Source organism: Corvus cornix, chromosome 4A (genome assembly GCF_000738735.6).
Source record: "Corvus cornix cornix isolate S_Up_H32 chromosome 4A, ASM73873v5, whole genome shotgun sequence".
Lineage (NCBI taxonomy): Eukaryota > Metazoa > Chordata > Aves > Passeriformes > Corvidae > Corvus > Corvus cornix.
This window is the reverse complement of record NC_047058.1, coordinates 2,381,569-2,398,119: the sequence shown is the minus strand read 5'-3', so window position 1 is coordinate 2,398,119 and position 16,551 is coordinate 2,381,569. Positions and strand designations below refer to the sequence as shown.

The 16,551-nt window shown below is 64.2% G+C and overlaps 2 protein-coding genes across 3 annotated transcripts; both read left to right on the top strand.

The window, feature by feature from the left end:
- Positions 1–1,329: 1,329 nt before the first annotated feature.
- On the top strand, positions 1,330–10,336 carry LOC104691345 (phosphatidylinositol 3,4,5-trisphosphate 5-phosphatase 2-like). The gene is given in 28 exon segments (XM_039571870.1): positions 1,330–1,670; positions 1,823–2,243; positions 3,209–3,272; positions 3,839–3,971; positions 4,050–4,167; positions 4,244–4,384; positions 4,531–4,618; positions 4,740–4,826; positions 4,963–5,070; positions 5,159–5,273; positions 5,459–5,565; positions 5,760–5,862; positions 6,259–6,455; positions 6,710–6,827; positions 6,936–7,032; positions 7,202–7,340; positions 7,420–7,519; positions 7,774–7,862; positions 8,088–8,169; positions 8,270–8,359; positions 8,442–8,558; positions 8,642–8,730; positions 8,899–8,986; positions 9,174–9,199; positions 9,201–9,330; positions 9,446–9,527; positions 9,604–9,683; positions 9,686–10,336. Coding segments are annotated over 27 exon segments (3,198 nt in total). The 5' UTR covers positions 1,330–1,670; positions 1,823–2,106; the 3' UTR covers positions 10,159–10,336.
- An 862-nt stretch (positions 10,337–11,198) lies between these two features.
- On the top strand, positions 11,199–16,551 carry P2RY4 (pyrimidinergic receptor P2Y4). 2 transcript variants are annotated; one of them, XM_039572209.1, is made up of 3 exons: positions 11,199–11,339; positions 13,778–14,651; positions 14,890–16,551. In XM_039572209.1, exons 2-3 carry the CDS (start codon positions 13,876–13,878, stop codon positions 16,028–16,030), a joined length of 1,917 nt encoding a protein of 638 aa, XP_039428143.1. In that variant the 5' UTR covers positions 11,199–11,339; positions 13,778–13,875; the 3' UTR covers positions 16,031–16,551. The 2 variants fall into 2 exon arrangements, with proteins under 2 accessions (XP_039428143.1, XP_039428144.1); XM_039572210.1 differs by lacking the exon at positions 13,778–14,651.

The window sequence follows — 16,551 nt, the reverse complement described above, 5'->3', positions numbered from 1 at the left end:
GCTTCCTGCATCCACAGGCTCTGGAGGGAGCCTTGGTGCAGCCAGAGCCCCTCAGCAGTCTGGCCCCAGTGAACCCACGTTGTCCTCCCAACCTCACCTGTGCCCAGGTGCTGGCACAGCTCCCAGGTGCCTCTGGCACGGTCCCAGCTCCGCCTCTGGCACTGCACACCGCAGCCACCTTACATAAACACTCACAGCAGGCTCTGCTGATTTCCCAAAGCCCCTCAGAGCTCCAGGGCTTCCTCCCCTGATCCGGATTAAGCGGCGTGGATGGCATTAATCGGGAGACAGGCTACTCCGCACCTGCCAGGAATTACTGCCGTGCTGTTAAGCAACGGGAGCGAGCAGCACTGGTGGGACTGGGGCTCCAGCAGGATGGGGGTCTCCAGCCCCACACAAAGCTGCCACCTCTGTGTATCCCCACGGCAGGTGCTGGGCAGAGTTGCACCTGCTGCTGTGTGACCAGAACCACCAGCCCAAAACCAAGCAGGTGGCCCAACTTCTCACAGGCCTGGCCACAGGTTCCTCTCGAGGCTGGGAACGCAGGAGGAAGCCTCGCAGGGGGTTTTGGCACATCTGTGCTGGTGGGCTGGGGCAGGAGGGGGGGGCACCGTCCCTTTGCATTGGCCCAGGGCTGCAGGGATGTGCAGGGGTGCCAAGGGTGGTGGACAGCCAGGAGCGTGGCTTGGCTCCATCCTCATCCTCCTCCAGCAGGACTCTGATTCTCCAGAATCTCTATCCCCCTGGAGCTGCCAGGCACTTGGACAGAAGACGGTGGCTGCTGCTCATCTGTAATTAATTGCTGCTAATCACCCTGGCAGCTCGAGCCACCGCACGCGTGTGGCCCCGCTCCCGCCCGGCCACGAGGAGTAAAAGCTCTGCGGCTGCACCCAGGAGCTGCGGTGCTGTCCGAACCCTGTCCTGCTGGGAAAAGTCTCCCTGCTTCCCGACCCCTACCCGGAAGCCCCTGACCCCCAATTCCCTCCCACCTGCAGGCAGGGCACACACAGGTGGGGTGACATGAGTGCCACTGTGGGTGCCCAGTGCCCGCAGCAGCTCTGTCTCTCTCTGCCAAGGGCAGAGCTCGGCCCCAACGCAGGCAGCAGGTCCCCAGGAGTGGGCCGCCCAACCCATGCCCACCGCCCCAAACACATTTCAGGGGCTTTCTGCCATCCTGCACCACTGGCAGTCCCTTGTCCCAGGGTTCTGCTCATCCCTCGGTCCCGAGGAGGGAGAGCAGCGGGAGCCGGTGGAGGCGGAGCGCGCTCCGGGAGCGGCCCCGCTGTCCCCGCCGTGCCGAGCCCGCGGGGCCGCTGCCTTGCCCCGGTAGCGGGGCTGGAGGAGGAGCGAGGAGGCCGCTCCCGGGGCTGGGGAGAGCTGGGCGCACGGAAGGAGGAAGAGCGCGGCCGCCGCGGTGCCGAGCGAGCAGCACCGAGCGGGGGAGCCCGGCCCGCGGGACGGGGACCGAGGGCATCGCGGTGGGCACTGCGTGACCCCGAGCTGCCGCCCCGATGGGCAGCGTGGCGGGCAGGGGGCCGGTGTGACGCACCGGGGGAAGCCCAGCAGCATCAGCGCTCCGCTCCCGCTCGGCTGAACCCCAAAAGCTCAGCTCGCTGCCCACAGCACCCCACAAGGGCCACGGGAGCCCCGCACGGCGTCTGTGAGGGACGGTGAGTGTGTCGGGTGAGGTCGGACCCCCGGGTGCCACCAGCGTGGCCTGTCCTCGCCGTGCACCACGGCAGGATGGTAGCCCAGGGCCACCTTTCCTGTGACCCCCCCCAGGAAGGATCCGCTCGCTGATCTGCCCCCGTGTTCCCTGCAGGCTGGAGCCTCCGTGATGAGGATCATCCAGACCTCCAGCCTCCCCCAGCTGCCCCCCTGGTGCTCCTGCCACGCTGCCTGCCCGCAGGGTTCCCCGTCCCTATGAGCATCACCTCGGTGGCTCCCTGTCACCCGCCGAGACCTGCAGCCAGCACCGCTCTCGGGTACCGGGGGCCCGGTGTCCCCACGCCACCCCCTCCTTTACCCGCCCCAGCAGCCCCCGTGACTGCCAGCAGCCCCTGCTGAGCTGGATGTGGGGCTGGGGCGGGGACACGGCGCAGCAGGATGGCGGCAGCAGGATGGTACCACCGCGACATCAGCCAGGTGGTGGCCGAGGGGCTGCTGGCCAAGGCCGGGCGGGACGGCTCCTTCCTGGTGCGGGACAGCGAGTCGGTGAAGGGGGCATACGCCCTGTGCCTCCTGTGAGTCCCTGCCCTGCTTCTGCGTGTGGCTTCTGTCTCTTGTCCCTTGCCTGCCTTCGTCTGTGCCTCTCCCTGCGCCAGGCACTGCCACAACCTCATGGAAGGGCCATCTGCAGGGATGCCAGTGGGGTGAGCAGGGTGGCAGCTCCCTGGCGCCAGGGTTTTGAGTGATCCCCAGCTCAGGCCAGTAGAGAACCCTGTGTCCTTGGGAGCAGAATGAAGGTTGGGCCCGCAGCCCTGCCAAGCACCGTGGCTGCTGAATGGATCACCCCAAATTCAGGGAACATTGAACTGTTTGGAGCTGCCTGCTGGCCTGTGAGCATCTCCCATGCTGGGGCTTTGGGGCTACAATCCCCAGTATGGGGGCCTCTTGCCATGCGTACACCTGGAACCAGGTGTGCAGCCCCTGAGAACACTGCTGCCTGCACCCTTCCTGCTGCCTGCACCCTTCCTGCTGCCTGCACCCCTCGTGCTCTGCCCCCTTCCTGCCTGCTTGTCACACATCTGTGTGGGCAGGTTTGGCAGGATGCACCTCCTTTCCTTCACTGGCCTGGCCCTTTTTGTGGGACAAATTGTAAATACATGGTGCCAAAGGGCACCAGGCATGCGGGGCACTAGCCAGAGTCCAGGTTGGTGGCACAGGGTGGTGGCACAGGCAGGGATGTGCAGTGGTCCCACAGGCAGCATGGCAAGGGCTCTGTCTGGCCAAAAGCCACGGAGCCATGGCACTGTGGGTACCCCAGTGAATGCTGCTGGAGTCACAGCTGTCCCACGCTGTTTGGAAGCAGGGGGACACTGCACATCCTCCCACAGACCCCGAGCTGAGGGTGATGATTTATTTCTGGAAATGCTTGCTCAGTTCCTCTCTCTGCGGAGGGGATGGGGTGTTTGCCTCAGGGCCGGGCCCCCAGCACTGCCACGGTGCCGTGGGCAGCGGGCAGGGGCCCCTCACCTGCTCTTTCCAGGTTCCAGAGGCACGTCTACACCTACCGCATCCTCCCCGATGACGAGGGGCTGCTCTCCGTGCAGGTGGGTGCAGGGGGGGTGCACCCCCGGCCCCGGGCGGTGCCTCGGAGCTGGGCGTGGGCAGGATGCAGCTGCGGAGGGCCCGGGGTGCTCGTCCCCGGTGCGGTGCCAGCAGCCTGTGGTTTGTTTTCTGCACGAGCTGCAGGATGCGGGCGCTTCGCAGCCACTCCTTCAGCTCGGGGCCGTCGGAGGCTGCCTCCCGACAGCACAAAGCATCCTGACACTGTCCCTTCCTGCCACTGACCTCATCACTGCCTGTCCCCACGGGGTCTGTCCTGGCCTCGCTTCCCCTCCTCGAAGTCCCCTCAGGGTTTCTCCTGGTCCCCAGCCCTCTGCAGCTGCCCTTTCTGTCCCCTAAAAGAGCATCCTGGGTGTCCACAGGGAGAATGCCTGTCTGCTGAAGGAGGCCGATGCCCCCATGCTCCTCACCCCACGGGTCCGGTGTCCAGCTGGCACTTCCAGCTCACCACGGGCACATTTTGGGGGACAGACCCCCTGCACACGGCAGGCTGGGGCTGCCCTGGCAGAGGAGGGGATGTGATGGTGCTTCCCCTGCTCTGCCTTCCCAGACCATCCAGGGCATCCAAGCCAAGTGTTTCCGCACCCTCCCCGACCTGATCGGTACCTACCAGCACCCCAACAACGGGCTGGTAACCCCGCTGCTGCACCCCGTGCACCGGGCGAGGCCGGACGAGGACTCGGGTGAGCCGGGGAGGGCCCGGGGGCTGTGCCAGGCTGGGAGAGGGGAGGATGCCGCTGAGCTGGTGACTCTGCCCACAGACGGGGAGGATGCCCGAGGCTGGGGGCACACGGTGCCGTGTCCCGGCGCTCCCCCCTCCAGCCGGACCCACATCCCGCAGCAGCTGCACCAGAGGCTGCAGGAGCAGGTCCACAGCAGGTAACGCACCCCTGCCCGCTCTGGGCGGTGGGATGGGCATGTCCAGGGGCGATCTTTATGTCCACCTCTCTGCCAGCCCGGCCAGTGACTTCATGGGCTTCATGGCCGAGTACCTGACCCACCACGTGCAGCTGGACCTGGAGGCTCTGTGCCACGGGCACCCGCAGCTGCGGCACCTCAGCACCGCACTCGCCACTGCCTGCCGGGCACTGCACAGGTCAGTGGTCTGGGGACAGTGGGGTTGGAGCGGGGACACTCCCCGGGGCCACCCACCTTGTCCCCGTCCCCTTTCGGTGGCTGAGTGTCGCGTCAAGGCACGGAAACGCCCACACCGCCTCTCGCCCGCTCTCTCCTCCTCTGCAGTGAGATCGACTTCACGCTGGCAGGTCTGGAGACCCTGGCCAGGGTGTTCGACCCCCCTGTGTCCCCTCGCAGCCCGGCCAGGGAGCAGGTGAGTGCCCCTACAGACCCCAGGGACCTCCACATCTTGTGGTGCAGCCCAGACCCACAGCGAGGAATCCACAGGTCCAGCGCGGCTGTGCTGCTCCAAAACTATCCATCCTCCCCCGCAGGGTTTCCTGAGCAGCGATCCAGACTTGGAACTGCTCCTCAACAAGATATCCACTGTCAACCAACTCCTCTCTTCGCTGGAGAAGAAGGTGCCTGACCCAAGTCGGAGGCACAGCTACCCCTCCCCTAAATTAACCCCTCTGTCAAACCGAGCTCTGGCAGCAGCACAGCCCAGGGCTCCCCGCTGGCCCAGTGCCCCCAGCACAGTGCCCGTCTCTCCGGCAGGTGCTGAAGTCGCTGCAGGAGACGGTGACAAGGCACAACCTGGCACTGCCCAGCGTGGCCGTGGCCCCCCCGCCAGCTGCCAGGCCCCTGGCCGTGCAGAACTTCGAGGTGAGGCTGGCAGCACAGTGGGACCCCAAAGTCACTGCTGGGCAGGGCAGGTGTGGGCACAACTCCGGAGCCGTGCCCCTGTGTGCAGGTGAAGGTGGGGAAGTCCCAGCGTGCGGCCCTGACGGTGGACGTGGAGTTGGGGACAGTGACCGTCACCAAGCGGGGCAGCGGCTCCCCGGAGGAGGTGATCCCACAGGATAAAAGTAAGGGGCTGCTGCATCCCTGCTGGCTGCCAGCAGGATTTTTGGGGCTGTAGGGTTCCCTGCACAGGCCTGATGCCACAGGGATGGGCCACATGCCCCGTCACACCCCAAACCCCCATCTCACACTGCCCTGTGGTGGGAGGTGGGGGCCACCATTGCCCCCCTGACCCCCTGACCCCCTTCAGTCCTGCAGCTGATCAAGTACCAGAGTGTGCAGAGCAAGGTGAGGCTGATGTGTGCCCGTGACAACCAGAAGAGCGTGAGCAGGGATTTCATCTTCCCCAGCGCGCGGGTGAGCAGCACTGGCCATGCCCACGGCGTGTCCTGGGGGAATATGAGGCCCTTGGGAATATGGGACACAGCAAATCAGTGGTCTCAGGGCTGAGACCACCCCTGCAAGCCGGTTCCTATGCCTGGGGGTGATGTCCACCTGATCCTGGGGTGCTGTGCCTCCCGTCTCCCTAAGACACCCTCACCACCCCACAGAAGCGAGAGGCCTTTTGCCAGCTGCTGCAGCTGATGAAGATCCAGCATTCCAACCTGGATGAGCCTGAGCTCATCTCAGTGTATGTCGGGACATGGAACATGGGTAAGGAGCCAGGAGAAGGTGGCCTTGTCCTGGGAGGCTGCTGTGGCTCCTTGTGAGCCTGGGTGAGTTTTGGGAGGTGTCCCAGGAAACCTCAGGTCTGAGCTGGTCAGTGGGAGGAGGAGGCTGGGGAAGATGCCAACCTGACTGCTTTGGGCTTTGTCTGTCCTGTTGTGATCCGCTCACTTGGAGGGTGCTGGGGATACAGAGGAGCTGGGCTATCACGAGAGTTTTGGGCTGTAAATCCCAGCAGCAGTCTGGGATGCACACGGCTGATCCATGGGGCCGGCATGATGCTTCCCACCCCTGGCAGCTCCTGGAGACAGGCAGGGCCTGTGCCGGAGAGGAGCTCGGGAGCTTGGCACGTCCCCTCTGTGTGACCCGTGTCCCTGCCCGCAGGCAGCACACCCCCACCCCGCTCCCTGGCCTCCTGGCTGACCTCGAGAGGTTTGGGGCGCACGCAGGATGAGACCACGGCCTGCATCCCCCACGACATCTATGTCATCGGCACCCAGGAGAACTCCCTGGGCGACCGCGAGTGGGTCGAGTTCCTCTGCGCCTCCCTCAAGACCCTCATGGCCATCGACTACCGAGTGGTAACGGCGGGCACAGCCTGGGCCCCGGCAGGCCCGGGGGGCTGGGCACCAGCAGCCACTGCCCCGTGGCTCCTACCCCAGCCCTCAGGTCCTCCCCCACCCAAATCACCCCAAATCTGTGCCCCACGGACTCCATGAGTGCCATCCCCAGGAGTCAGGGATGGGTTGCTGACCTACCTGCACGTCCAGCCCCATCCCCCGTGGCCGTGGGGCAGGATGGGGGCCCGGCAGGCTCACCCCCTGCCCCACCACAGGTGGCCCTGCAGTGCCTGTGGAGCATCAAGATCGTGGTGCTGGTGAAGCCGGAGCACCTGCGGCGCATCAGCCACGTCCACACCTCCAGCGTGAAAACCGGGATCGCCAACACACTGGGTAGGGATGGGATGGGGCAGGGAGAGGACCCCGAGGGAGGGGACAGCCTGAGGGCCAGGACAGGACCTCTGGGCCCCCCCAGAGCTCAGTGGTGGCGCATCCCTGCAGGGAACAAGGGAGCTGTGGGCGTCTCCTTCCTTTTCAACGGGACCTCCTTCGGCTTCGTCAACTGCCACCTGGCCTCTGGCAGCGAGAAGACCCACAGGTGATGCAGGGACGGGGAGGATGGGGCTGCCCCGGGGCAGGTGGGTGTCTCAGGGTGCTGGAGGTGCCTTGAGGAGCTGTGGGGCTGTCCCTGTCCCCAGCTGGCAGGGGCAGAATGAGGGTGAGGTGTCCCCGGGGTGGCTCACACGGTGCTGCCGTCCCTCCTGCAGGCGTAACCAGAACTACAGTGACATCTTGCACTCCCTGGCCCTGGGGGACAAACGTCTGGGGGGCTTCGACCTCACCCTGCGTTTCACCCACCTCTTCTGGTTCGGGGACCTCAACTACCGCCTGGACATGGACGTGCAGGTGGGACCCCAGAGGCGCCAGGGCGGGGCCAGCGGGGGGAGAGGAGCCCCGGGGGTCACCACCCCTTCCCCTGGCACAGGACATCCTCACCCACATAGTCAAGAAGGATTTCCAAGCCCTCCTGGCTGTCGACCAGCTTAACCTGGAGCGGGAGAAGAACAAGGTGTTCCTGCGGTTCAGTGAGTGTGGGGACAAGGGCACTGCTCCTCCCACTGGGACAACTGGGGCACCAGGTCCCCACAGCCCTCCCCAGCTCTCGGGGGTTGCCTCTCCTGGCACAGCCCTGCACGAGGTGCCCAGAGCCTGGGAGACTTTGGTGTGCACCAGGCCAGGGGTGCCAGCCATCGGTGTGAGCCTCCTGTGGGGACCATGATACCCCGTGGGGACAGGCAGGGACCATGGTCCCCGTGCCACCTGCGTGTCATGATTACAGGTGAGGGTGACATCTCCTTCCCTCCCACGTACCGGTACGAGCGGGGCACCCGGGACACCTATGTGTGGCAGAAGTCCAAGCCCACAGGGGTGAGTTCCAAAGGCTTCCCACCAAGCAGGACATCTCTGGGGACAGGGACAGCAGGGTGCTGAGGGGGCTGTCTGGTGATGCTCAGTCCCCACATCTCCATCAGCCTGTTCCCTCCCAAAACAAGGTCTGGACAGGAGGGAACTCACTTTTTGGGGTGCTGGGATGCTGGGCTGGGGGAGCCAGACCCGAGAGGCCACTGAACCAGCTGCTTTCCCCATTTCCAGGTGCGGATCAATGTCCCCTCGTGGTGTGACCGCATCCTGTGGAAGTCACACCCAGAGACCCACGTGGTCTGCAACTCCTACGGTGAGTGAGACCCCGGGGACAGAGCAGCCAGGGATAGCTAGTGCTACCCAGGGCCCCGGGGCTTGGGGACTGTCTCCCAGCTGCCCCTCCCACCATCCAGGCTGCACCGATGACATCGTGACCAGTGACCACTCACCTGTCTTTGCCACCTTTGAGGTGGGAGTGACGTCGCAGTTTGTGCCCAAGGAGGGTAAGGGATGGGGTCTTTCACCCCCTGGGCCAAGTTTGGGGTGAGCCCCGGCACGCTCTGACCTGCCAGGACCTGCCTGCAGCTCCCGGCTCCAGCCCCGAGGCGCTGGCCTGCATCGAGTGGGAGAGCATCGAGGTGATCCTGAAAACCACGAGCCGCAGCAAGTGCTACATCGAGTTCCACTCCTACTGCCTGGAGGGTGAGGGGGTGCCTGAGGTGCAGGGGGTGGCTGGGAGGGTGAGCTAGCCTGGCTGGAGCTTTGTCCTCCTCTGTCCCCCACAGAGATGCAGCGGAGTGGGGAGAACACCTTCCAGAACTGTGACATCCCCGGATTCCTCAAGCTGGGCTGGTCCTCCAAGCATCTGCCTGTGGTACGCAGCCCTGGAGCATCCTTATCCCTCCTCTTCCCCATCCCTCTCACTGGCTCTGTACCCTGAGCCCCAAGGGGGGCTGGAGCTGTCACCACACCCCAGGGCAGAGCCACCCTGTGCCCCCTACACTGCAGCAGCCTCCCCAGAGCACCCCCTCTCTGTGCACAGCTGAACCCCATCCTGCCCGACCTGGAGTACCTGGGGGACCAGCACCTGCTCCTCAGCATCAAGGGCGTGGAGAGCTGCGAGTCCTACGGTACGTGGGGATGGTGACACTGGGGCCACCATGGTGGCACGGTGGTGCCAAGCACAGCCCCCCAGGTTACAGCCGGCTGAGTGTGAAGTTGGCAGCTGGAGCTTGGCAGGAGGGACCGTGGCACCCACCCTGCACACGGGGGTCTCCCGTGCCCCCCGAGCCCCGGGCGCTGACACTGTGCCCGCAGGCGAGTGCTGCCTCGCCGTGAGGTCAAGCGATCGGCACCACGGCCCAGCAGTTCGAGACCTTCCTGTTCCACCGGGGCGAGGAGACGGGCTCCGTGCGCGGCTGGATGCGGGTCCGGGTCCCCCGGGGCCGCTGCGGCACCCGCGAGAGGCTCTACGGTAACGGCGGCCGCACGCAGCCCCCTCCCGGTGCCCTGGGCTCGGGGACACCCTGGGCCACGTTGTCCTCTGGCCCCCGGCCGTGGGGTGAGGCCAGACCGCCCTGTCTTTGCAGAGTGGATCAGCTTTGAGGAGGAGGATGCTGAGCCGGCGGCAGAGGCCCCGGTGTGCCCCAAGCCACGCCCGCAGCGCCTCAGGTACCCCAGGTGGGCTCAGCCCTGCCGGAGCCCCAGAGGGGGGATGCTGAGCCCTTTTCCTCCCCGTGCTTCGCAGGAGCCGCCCCCGCAGCCTCCCGGAGCCGGCCACCGGCTACACCAACCCCGCCTACTTCATCTTCGAGGGCGTCCCCAACGCGTGGCTCCCGGCCCCGGAGCAGCCCCCAAGAAGCAGGCGGAGGGCTCGGCCGGGGGCCAGCAGAGCCGGAGCCCCACTGGACCGCGGGTCCCGTTGCCCTCAGAGGAGGAACCGTGTGGTGGCCGGCCCCGCTGTGGGCCACCGAGCCCATCCCGTGGGCACCCACTCAGCCCCCCCAGAGTGGGCCACCACAAGAGACCCAAGTCGGCCGTCCTGACGAGGGACACGGCGGGGCTGGGCGACTGCTCGCTGTATGTGGCCACTCACCTGAGCCAGCTGGACCAGGTGTCACCGCACTGCAGGGGGGACAGACACGAGGTCCCACTGCGCCAGACCCACCCCGCCCTGGAGCCGCCGCCGCGGCCCTGCCGGGAAGCGCCGAAGCCCCTGGGGAAGCGGGGAGGGCTGGGTGCTTTGGAGCTGGAGGCTCAGGCTCCTCCTCCCGCCGACCTGCAGCCTGCCAGGATGCAGTGACAGCTGTGCCAGCCCTGAGCACCCTCGTGCCCTCGGCAGCTGCTCCCTCCTGCTCAGCCCTGCTCAGACGGTGTTCCCGGAGGACTTTCCCTTCAGCACAATTCCCGAGGCTGCTGCGCTGGTTCCTTACAGGATTCCCTTTGCTATCACTGTCCAGAATAAAGCGTCAGGGACTTGGGTGCGTGTTTGCACACCTGGTTCTGCGCAAGGGCAAGGAGGGAAAGTGCCGAGGCAGGTGAGGGAACACCGGCTCCCGGTGTCCTGGATGGTCCAAGGAATTGCTCCCCACCTCCTCCTGTTCCATGGGAACCCTGCACACCGACGCCTCGAGGTTGCCCTTGCCCGTCGCAAAGCTCTCGGTTGTCACCGCCCTTGTCCCCTCCGCTCTGCTCTGCCCGGCACAGGGAGCGGGGTGCTCCCCAAAAACATGGGGACACCCCGACCCGGCAGTGTCCCGGCTGTGCGACATCCGAGGTGGCCCCGACTCTGGAACACGATGCCCGGGCTGGCCTCAAGGTGGCAGTGGCCACCTTGTCCTCAGGATTGCCCCGCAGGGCTGGGGGCCAGCGGGACAGCGCCGCGGGCTGCGGGACCCAGCGGGGCAGGGGGGCTGCCCTGGGGCGGCCGAGGGCCACGGGACCCAGGGATGGGGGGCTATGACCCTCGTGGCTGAGGGACCCATGAGTGAGGGGCCGTAGTCCCCATGGGCTGAGGGACACAACCCATGGGTGAGGGACTATGGACCTCGTGGTTGAGTGACCACGGCCCCGTGGGTGGAGAGGAATGTGGTAGCCACGGGCGGGGGGACACGGTGCCCGAGGATGAGGGGCTATGCCCTCGTGGTTGAGGGGCCGTGATCCTCCTGGGGAAAGGGCTGTGACCCCACGGGAGAGGCCACCATGCCCCATGTCCAGGGGCTGCAGGTGGCCCAAAGCCTGCGAGGGCAGCAGAGGGATGGGAGCGCAGTGGGGCTGAACCCTGCGGCAGCTCCTGCCTCCGCCTCCGCCCGCCTCCAGCCCTGCCTTCCCTGGGCACTTTGCTCCCGGCCGCGGGAAGCGGGCACACTCGGCACGGCAGGGCACGGCCAGGGCCGCCCGCAGCCCCCGGCATGGCCCCGTCCCGCGTGGGGAACAGGCTGTCCCCGTGGGGGCCCCACTCCTGAGAGCCGCCCAGGTCTGCAGGTGAGCCGGGACAGCCCCTGTTTGGTGACAGCCGGGACAGCCCTGCCATGGTCACGCAGTCCCAGCTGGGCTCCGGGGACGAGGGACAGAGGTGGGATCTGCAGGGCTGGATGGGTGCAGGGTGGGGTCAGCCAGTTCTCACCAGCCCTCCGCCACCCTCAAATCCCTCTGTACAGCCTCCTCTCTAACACGCCGCCTCCTTCCTCTGTCACCGAGGGCCTTCATCCTCCCCGGTGTGGCCCCCTCCTCTCCTTCATCCTCCTCTGCATCCCCCAAATCTCTGTTTCCTCATGGGCTGAAGCTGCCCTGGTGCTGCCGTGGCTCAGCCTGACACCGTGGGCTCCTGCCCATTCCCAGGGGGACAGGGACAGCCCAGCAAGGGTGGAAGGGACCCCTCACCCCCACCCTGCCCAGGGTCACCTCGGGGCAGGGGATGGGGTGGACAGCGAGGGAAATGCCCGACCCTACTGGTGTCCCCGGGGAGGTGTCCCGACAGAGCGTGCCTTGGCTGCTCTTCCAGGCGAAGGGAAGGATTGGAATTAGGTCACATCCCCTTGTGCCGGGGCTTTGGCTGCATCAACCACGTGGTGATTAGGGACAAGGGTCCTTTTGCAGGATGTTTTGCATAATTTCCCCTTGTTTTGCAATTTCCAAGGGCTTAGTCGAGGAGAAAAGCCCTGTTTTTCCCATGCTCCAGCAGCAGCCAGTCCCAGGCTCACCCATCCCTTGGCAGCTGCTCCAAAATCCGCTCTCAACTCCCCTCTCCGAGCTCCTGCCTGCTGCTCTATGATCCCCAACACCACGATTCCCATCCTGTCCCACCAGCAGGGCTTTGGCTCTGGGGCAGAGTCTGCTCTGGTGTTGTTCCACTCCTTCATTTTATTGGAGCCTTTCCAACATCTCCATGAATCCCCAGGGCTGGGGGAACCCTTGGATGTCACCAGGACTGGTGCTGCCAGTGGGGCCAAAGGACCGTTCTGGCTGGGCACGTCTGCAGGACCAGGAGCTGGGAAAAGCTGCCATTCCTGTGGCAAGGGCATCACTTGCCCTCAACGTGTGCCCCATGGCTGGCCCCTGCCCCTTCCCACTGGCCCATGGCTACTGCTGTGTTTTCCACGACCCCTGGCTGCTTCCTGGGGAACACCAGGGGCCAGTCCATAGGCACCATGGGGGGATGTGTCTGTCATGGGCAAGGGATTCCCCAGCATTCCTTGTGGATCCACAAAATGGGCAGAACAGGAGCACCACCTCTTCCTGCAGCACCTTCCATCTCCCTGCTCCAAGTCCTCTTCCTGCAGGACATTCCATCTCTCCAGCTCCACGTCCTTCTCCTGCAGTGCCTTCCATCTCCTGCTCCAACTCTTGGCTCACACCTCGATCCCTCCTCAAAAACCCACGGCCAAGGATAGTTTTGCTTGGAATGTCTGCAAGGAATAGGAATGGGGCTGGTGGTGATGTGTCCTCAGGCTGGACTGATATGAATCAGTAATTTCAATCACTGATTTTGGTTGTGACTAAGATGAGGAAGCAAGAAACCTGTTGAGATATAACTTGCCAAATGTCATCTTCTTCTGCATTTCTGTTTTTTCGGGGGTTAACCTCAAAGGAATGTGCTTGGGAATGGTTAAGTCCCACTGCTGACTGCGCTCAGGCTGTATCAGCTGCCAGAAGCTGGGTGCCTGTGCTCTCCTCTGAGCAGTCCAGCACTCCATAGCTGCTCAGGATTTTTCCCTATGCATTTCTCCCACTCGATAGTTAATTTTTATTTACTGTCTTCTCCATATCTTAATTGTTTGGTGACCTGTGTCAGGGATACTGATTTTGGACACTGAACCTGCAGCAGCTCCACTCTGGTCAGGCTCAGGGCTTTGTGCTCCCTTGCACTCAGAGGTTGGAAGAGGAAATTGAATCTCCTGGTCCCTCATGTCCTCAGCAGCTTGGGGACATGTGGCTGCTGGGCCAGGACCACCACTGGCACCTCGCTTGCAATCTCAGGTTTTCCTACCGCTTGTTTTCCCTCCTGGCTCTGGGAAAACAAACCAAGTTGTTCCCCACTGTTAATATTTGATCAGGACCTGCCTGTTGCTCTCTGAACTCATCCCTGTGATAACGGCAGGAGCTGTGGCGGGCCGGCAGCCGCAGGGTGTTGGATGTGGGCCCGGAGCTCAGCCCACAACTCAAACAGAGCCCCGGGAGCGCCGCTGGAGGGGCCCGGCCCCGCTGTCCCATCTGCCTGCTGAGTCATTTATGAGCACCTCTGTCAACCCCGGGTGTCTCTGCAGGCAGGGCGTGGCAGGGATGATCCCACAGATACACCCTGTGGGATATTCCTGCTGGGAGAAACCTGCTCATCCTCACGGCAAAGGGAAAGGGGAGGGGGATGATGAGGGAGCCAAGGGATGAAGGAGCCTGAGAGGACATGTCCTTCCACCTTGTAGCACCAGCTCCAGCCAGCGTGCATCCCTGAGCCCCGAGTCCTCCTCTGTCCTGGTGCCTGTCACCTCCTGGGTGAGCTCTGAACAAAGAGATCTAGAAGATGCTGCAGCATTCTCTCCATCAAATATGGTTTTGGCTACACCCTCATCTCCACCAGCAGCACAGCAGCTCCTGCTCTCCGGTTACTCATGCAAGCATCCATCCTCGGTTGGAGGAATTGTTTCACCAGGAATGGTGGAGGGTGTGGTCAAGGCACAGGCAGCCCTCACCAGTCCTTTGCTGGACACCATGGTGGTGGCAGAACCTCCCTTTTCCCTCGAGAGTTCTGAACTTTGACAGCTTGTCCTCATGCCGACTTCCCAGGAGTTCCCAGATCCCAGCCTTTGATCCTAATGCTTGCAGGAGGGAATGTCCTGCCGGCCTTGTGAACTTGCTCTGCCATGAGCTGGGACATGGCTCCAGCAGCTCCTCTCCACAGGGCTCAGTTCATCCCTTCCCTACGGACAGCACCCGGCGGCTCCTCGCTGTCCAGGGACACTCTCTCCCAAAGGCTCCTTTAACAGCCCCTGCAGGACTTCTCTGGGTCACAGCATTCCCCCGGACAAGCCTTTCTTCTCCTCCCGCCTTTCTTCTCCCAAGGAGCCCTTCGGGAGCAGCGGCATTGTCAGGATGGTGCCAATTAGGCTGCGGCAGCTTCCAAGAGGCTGCGCTGGCCCCGGCCGGGGGCTGCTGGTGCTCGTCAAGGTCTCATTGTTCGGCAGCCGTGGGGCTGTGCCCGGCGGGGCCGGCGTGGTGCTCTGTCCCCGGGGCGGAGCTGCGTCCCCGGCCCGCTCCCGGCTCCGCGTGGCGCAGCCGCCCCTGCGCCGGCTCAAAGAGGTGATTAACGGGTGATTAATGGTGTCAGTGCAGGGGCTGCGGAGGGGAGGCTTTGCCGAGAGCCCCCCCGGCTCCCCGCGAGGCCCGAACACGCGAGTTGAGAAAAACCAGAGAACCATCAAAGTGGCCGGAGCTCCTGGAGGGGGAGAAAATCTGGCAGCTTTGGCTCCCTTCCATGCTTCGTGCCTGACAATGGTCAGGATCAGTGACTAGTGTGCTTTTATGAACTGCTCCCTAGGTCTGGCTGGCAGAACATGGCTGCTCCAGTGAGGACGTTCCCAGTTGCCCTGTGGACACCGACGCCGGCTCCCTGGCTGGGAGGGAACACCACAGCAGAGCCTGAGGCAAAGTGTGTCTTCAACGAGGAGTTCAAGTTCATCCTGCTGCCCGTCTCCTACAGCTTCGTCTTCGTGGTGGGGCTGCCCCTCAACTCCTGGGCCCTGTGGATGTTCATCTCCAGGATGAGGCCCTGGAATGCCACCACCACCTACATGGTCAACCTGGCCCTCTCGGACACGCTCTACGTCCTGTCCCTGCCCACCCTCGTCTATTATTACGCCGACCGCAACAATTGGCCCTTCGGGACGGGGCTTTGTAAGATCGTGCGGTTCCTCTTCTACGCCAACCTCTACAGCAGCATCCTCTTCCTCACCTGCATCAGCGTGCACCGCTACGTGGGCATCTGCCACCCCATCCGCTCCCTCAAGTGGGTGAAGACCAAGCAGGCCCGCATCATCTGCGTGGCCGCCTGGCTTGTGGTCACCATTTGCCTCATCCCCAACCTCATCTTTGTCACCACCAGCTCCAAGGGCAACATCACCCTGTGCCACGACACCACCAAGCCCGAGGAGTTCGACCACTATGTGCACTACAGCTCCTCCGTCATGGCCCTGCTCTTTGGGGTGCCCTTCCTGATCATCGTCTTGTGCTACTGCCTGATGGCCAAGCGGCTCTGCAAGTCCAACTTCTCCAGCCCCAGCCTCCGGATGCCCTCCTACAAGAGGCGCTCCATCAAGATGATCATCGTGGTGCTCGTCGTCTTCGCCATCTGCTTCGTCCCCTTCCACATCACCCGCACCCTCTACTACACCTCCCGCTACTTCCAGGCCGACTGCCGGACCCTCAACATCATCAACTTCACCTACAAGGTCACGCGGCCCCTGGCCAGCATCAACAGCTGCCTCGACCCCATTCTGTACTTCATGGCCGGGGACAAGTACCGGGGGTGGCTGCGCCGCGGGGCTGCCCAGCGCCTCCGGCCCGTGCCCACCCTGGACGTGGCCTTGGTGTCACCCTTCACAGACAACGTCATGGATGGCAGCCACATCTCCAGTGGCACCCGAGGGACCGGGACTGCACGCAGCGGAGGCGGGTGCTGAGGGGATCCCATAACCTCAGCCCTGGGCTCCAGGAGTTGCAGCCCCCCAGGGCCCCGTGTGGGCACCCCCAGGTCCCCAGACCTGAGCTGCCCCTGCCCAGCCCCTCAGGGCTGAGGGCTGGAGGTCATGGGCTGGTCCCAGCTCTGCCCCGGGATCCTGTGGGAGGAGGGTGCTGGTGCTGGGCAGGAGAGCCACTGGGCACTCATGGGAATGGGAAGAACACTGAGGAGGCTCTTTTGGGGCAGCAGGCTGGTGTTCCATTCCAGGACGCTCCTGGGGACACAAGGGGCTGACAAGTCACTAAAGAGAAGGGACACTGGTGCCTCACTGTGCAGACACAGCTCTTCCAGATGACTCAGTGGTGACACGCAGGGACCAGACTGAACCTGGGGACAGAGCCCATGCTGGGCAGGTTGTCAGAGATGTCCCTGTCACACTGCTGGCCTTGGCAGAGGGGGAGGGACATGGCCTGGAGCACTTGCTGCCCATCACCCCAAATAAAGGCCCTTCCCCTCTCTACA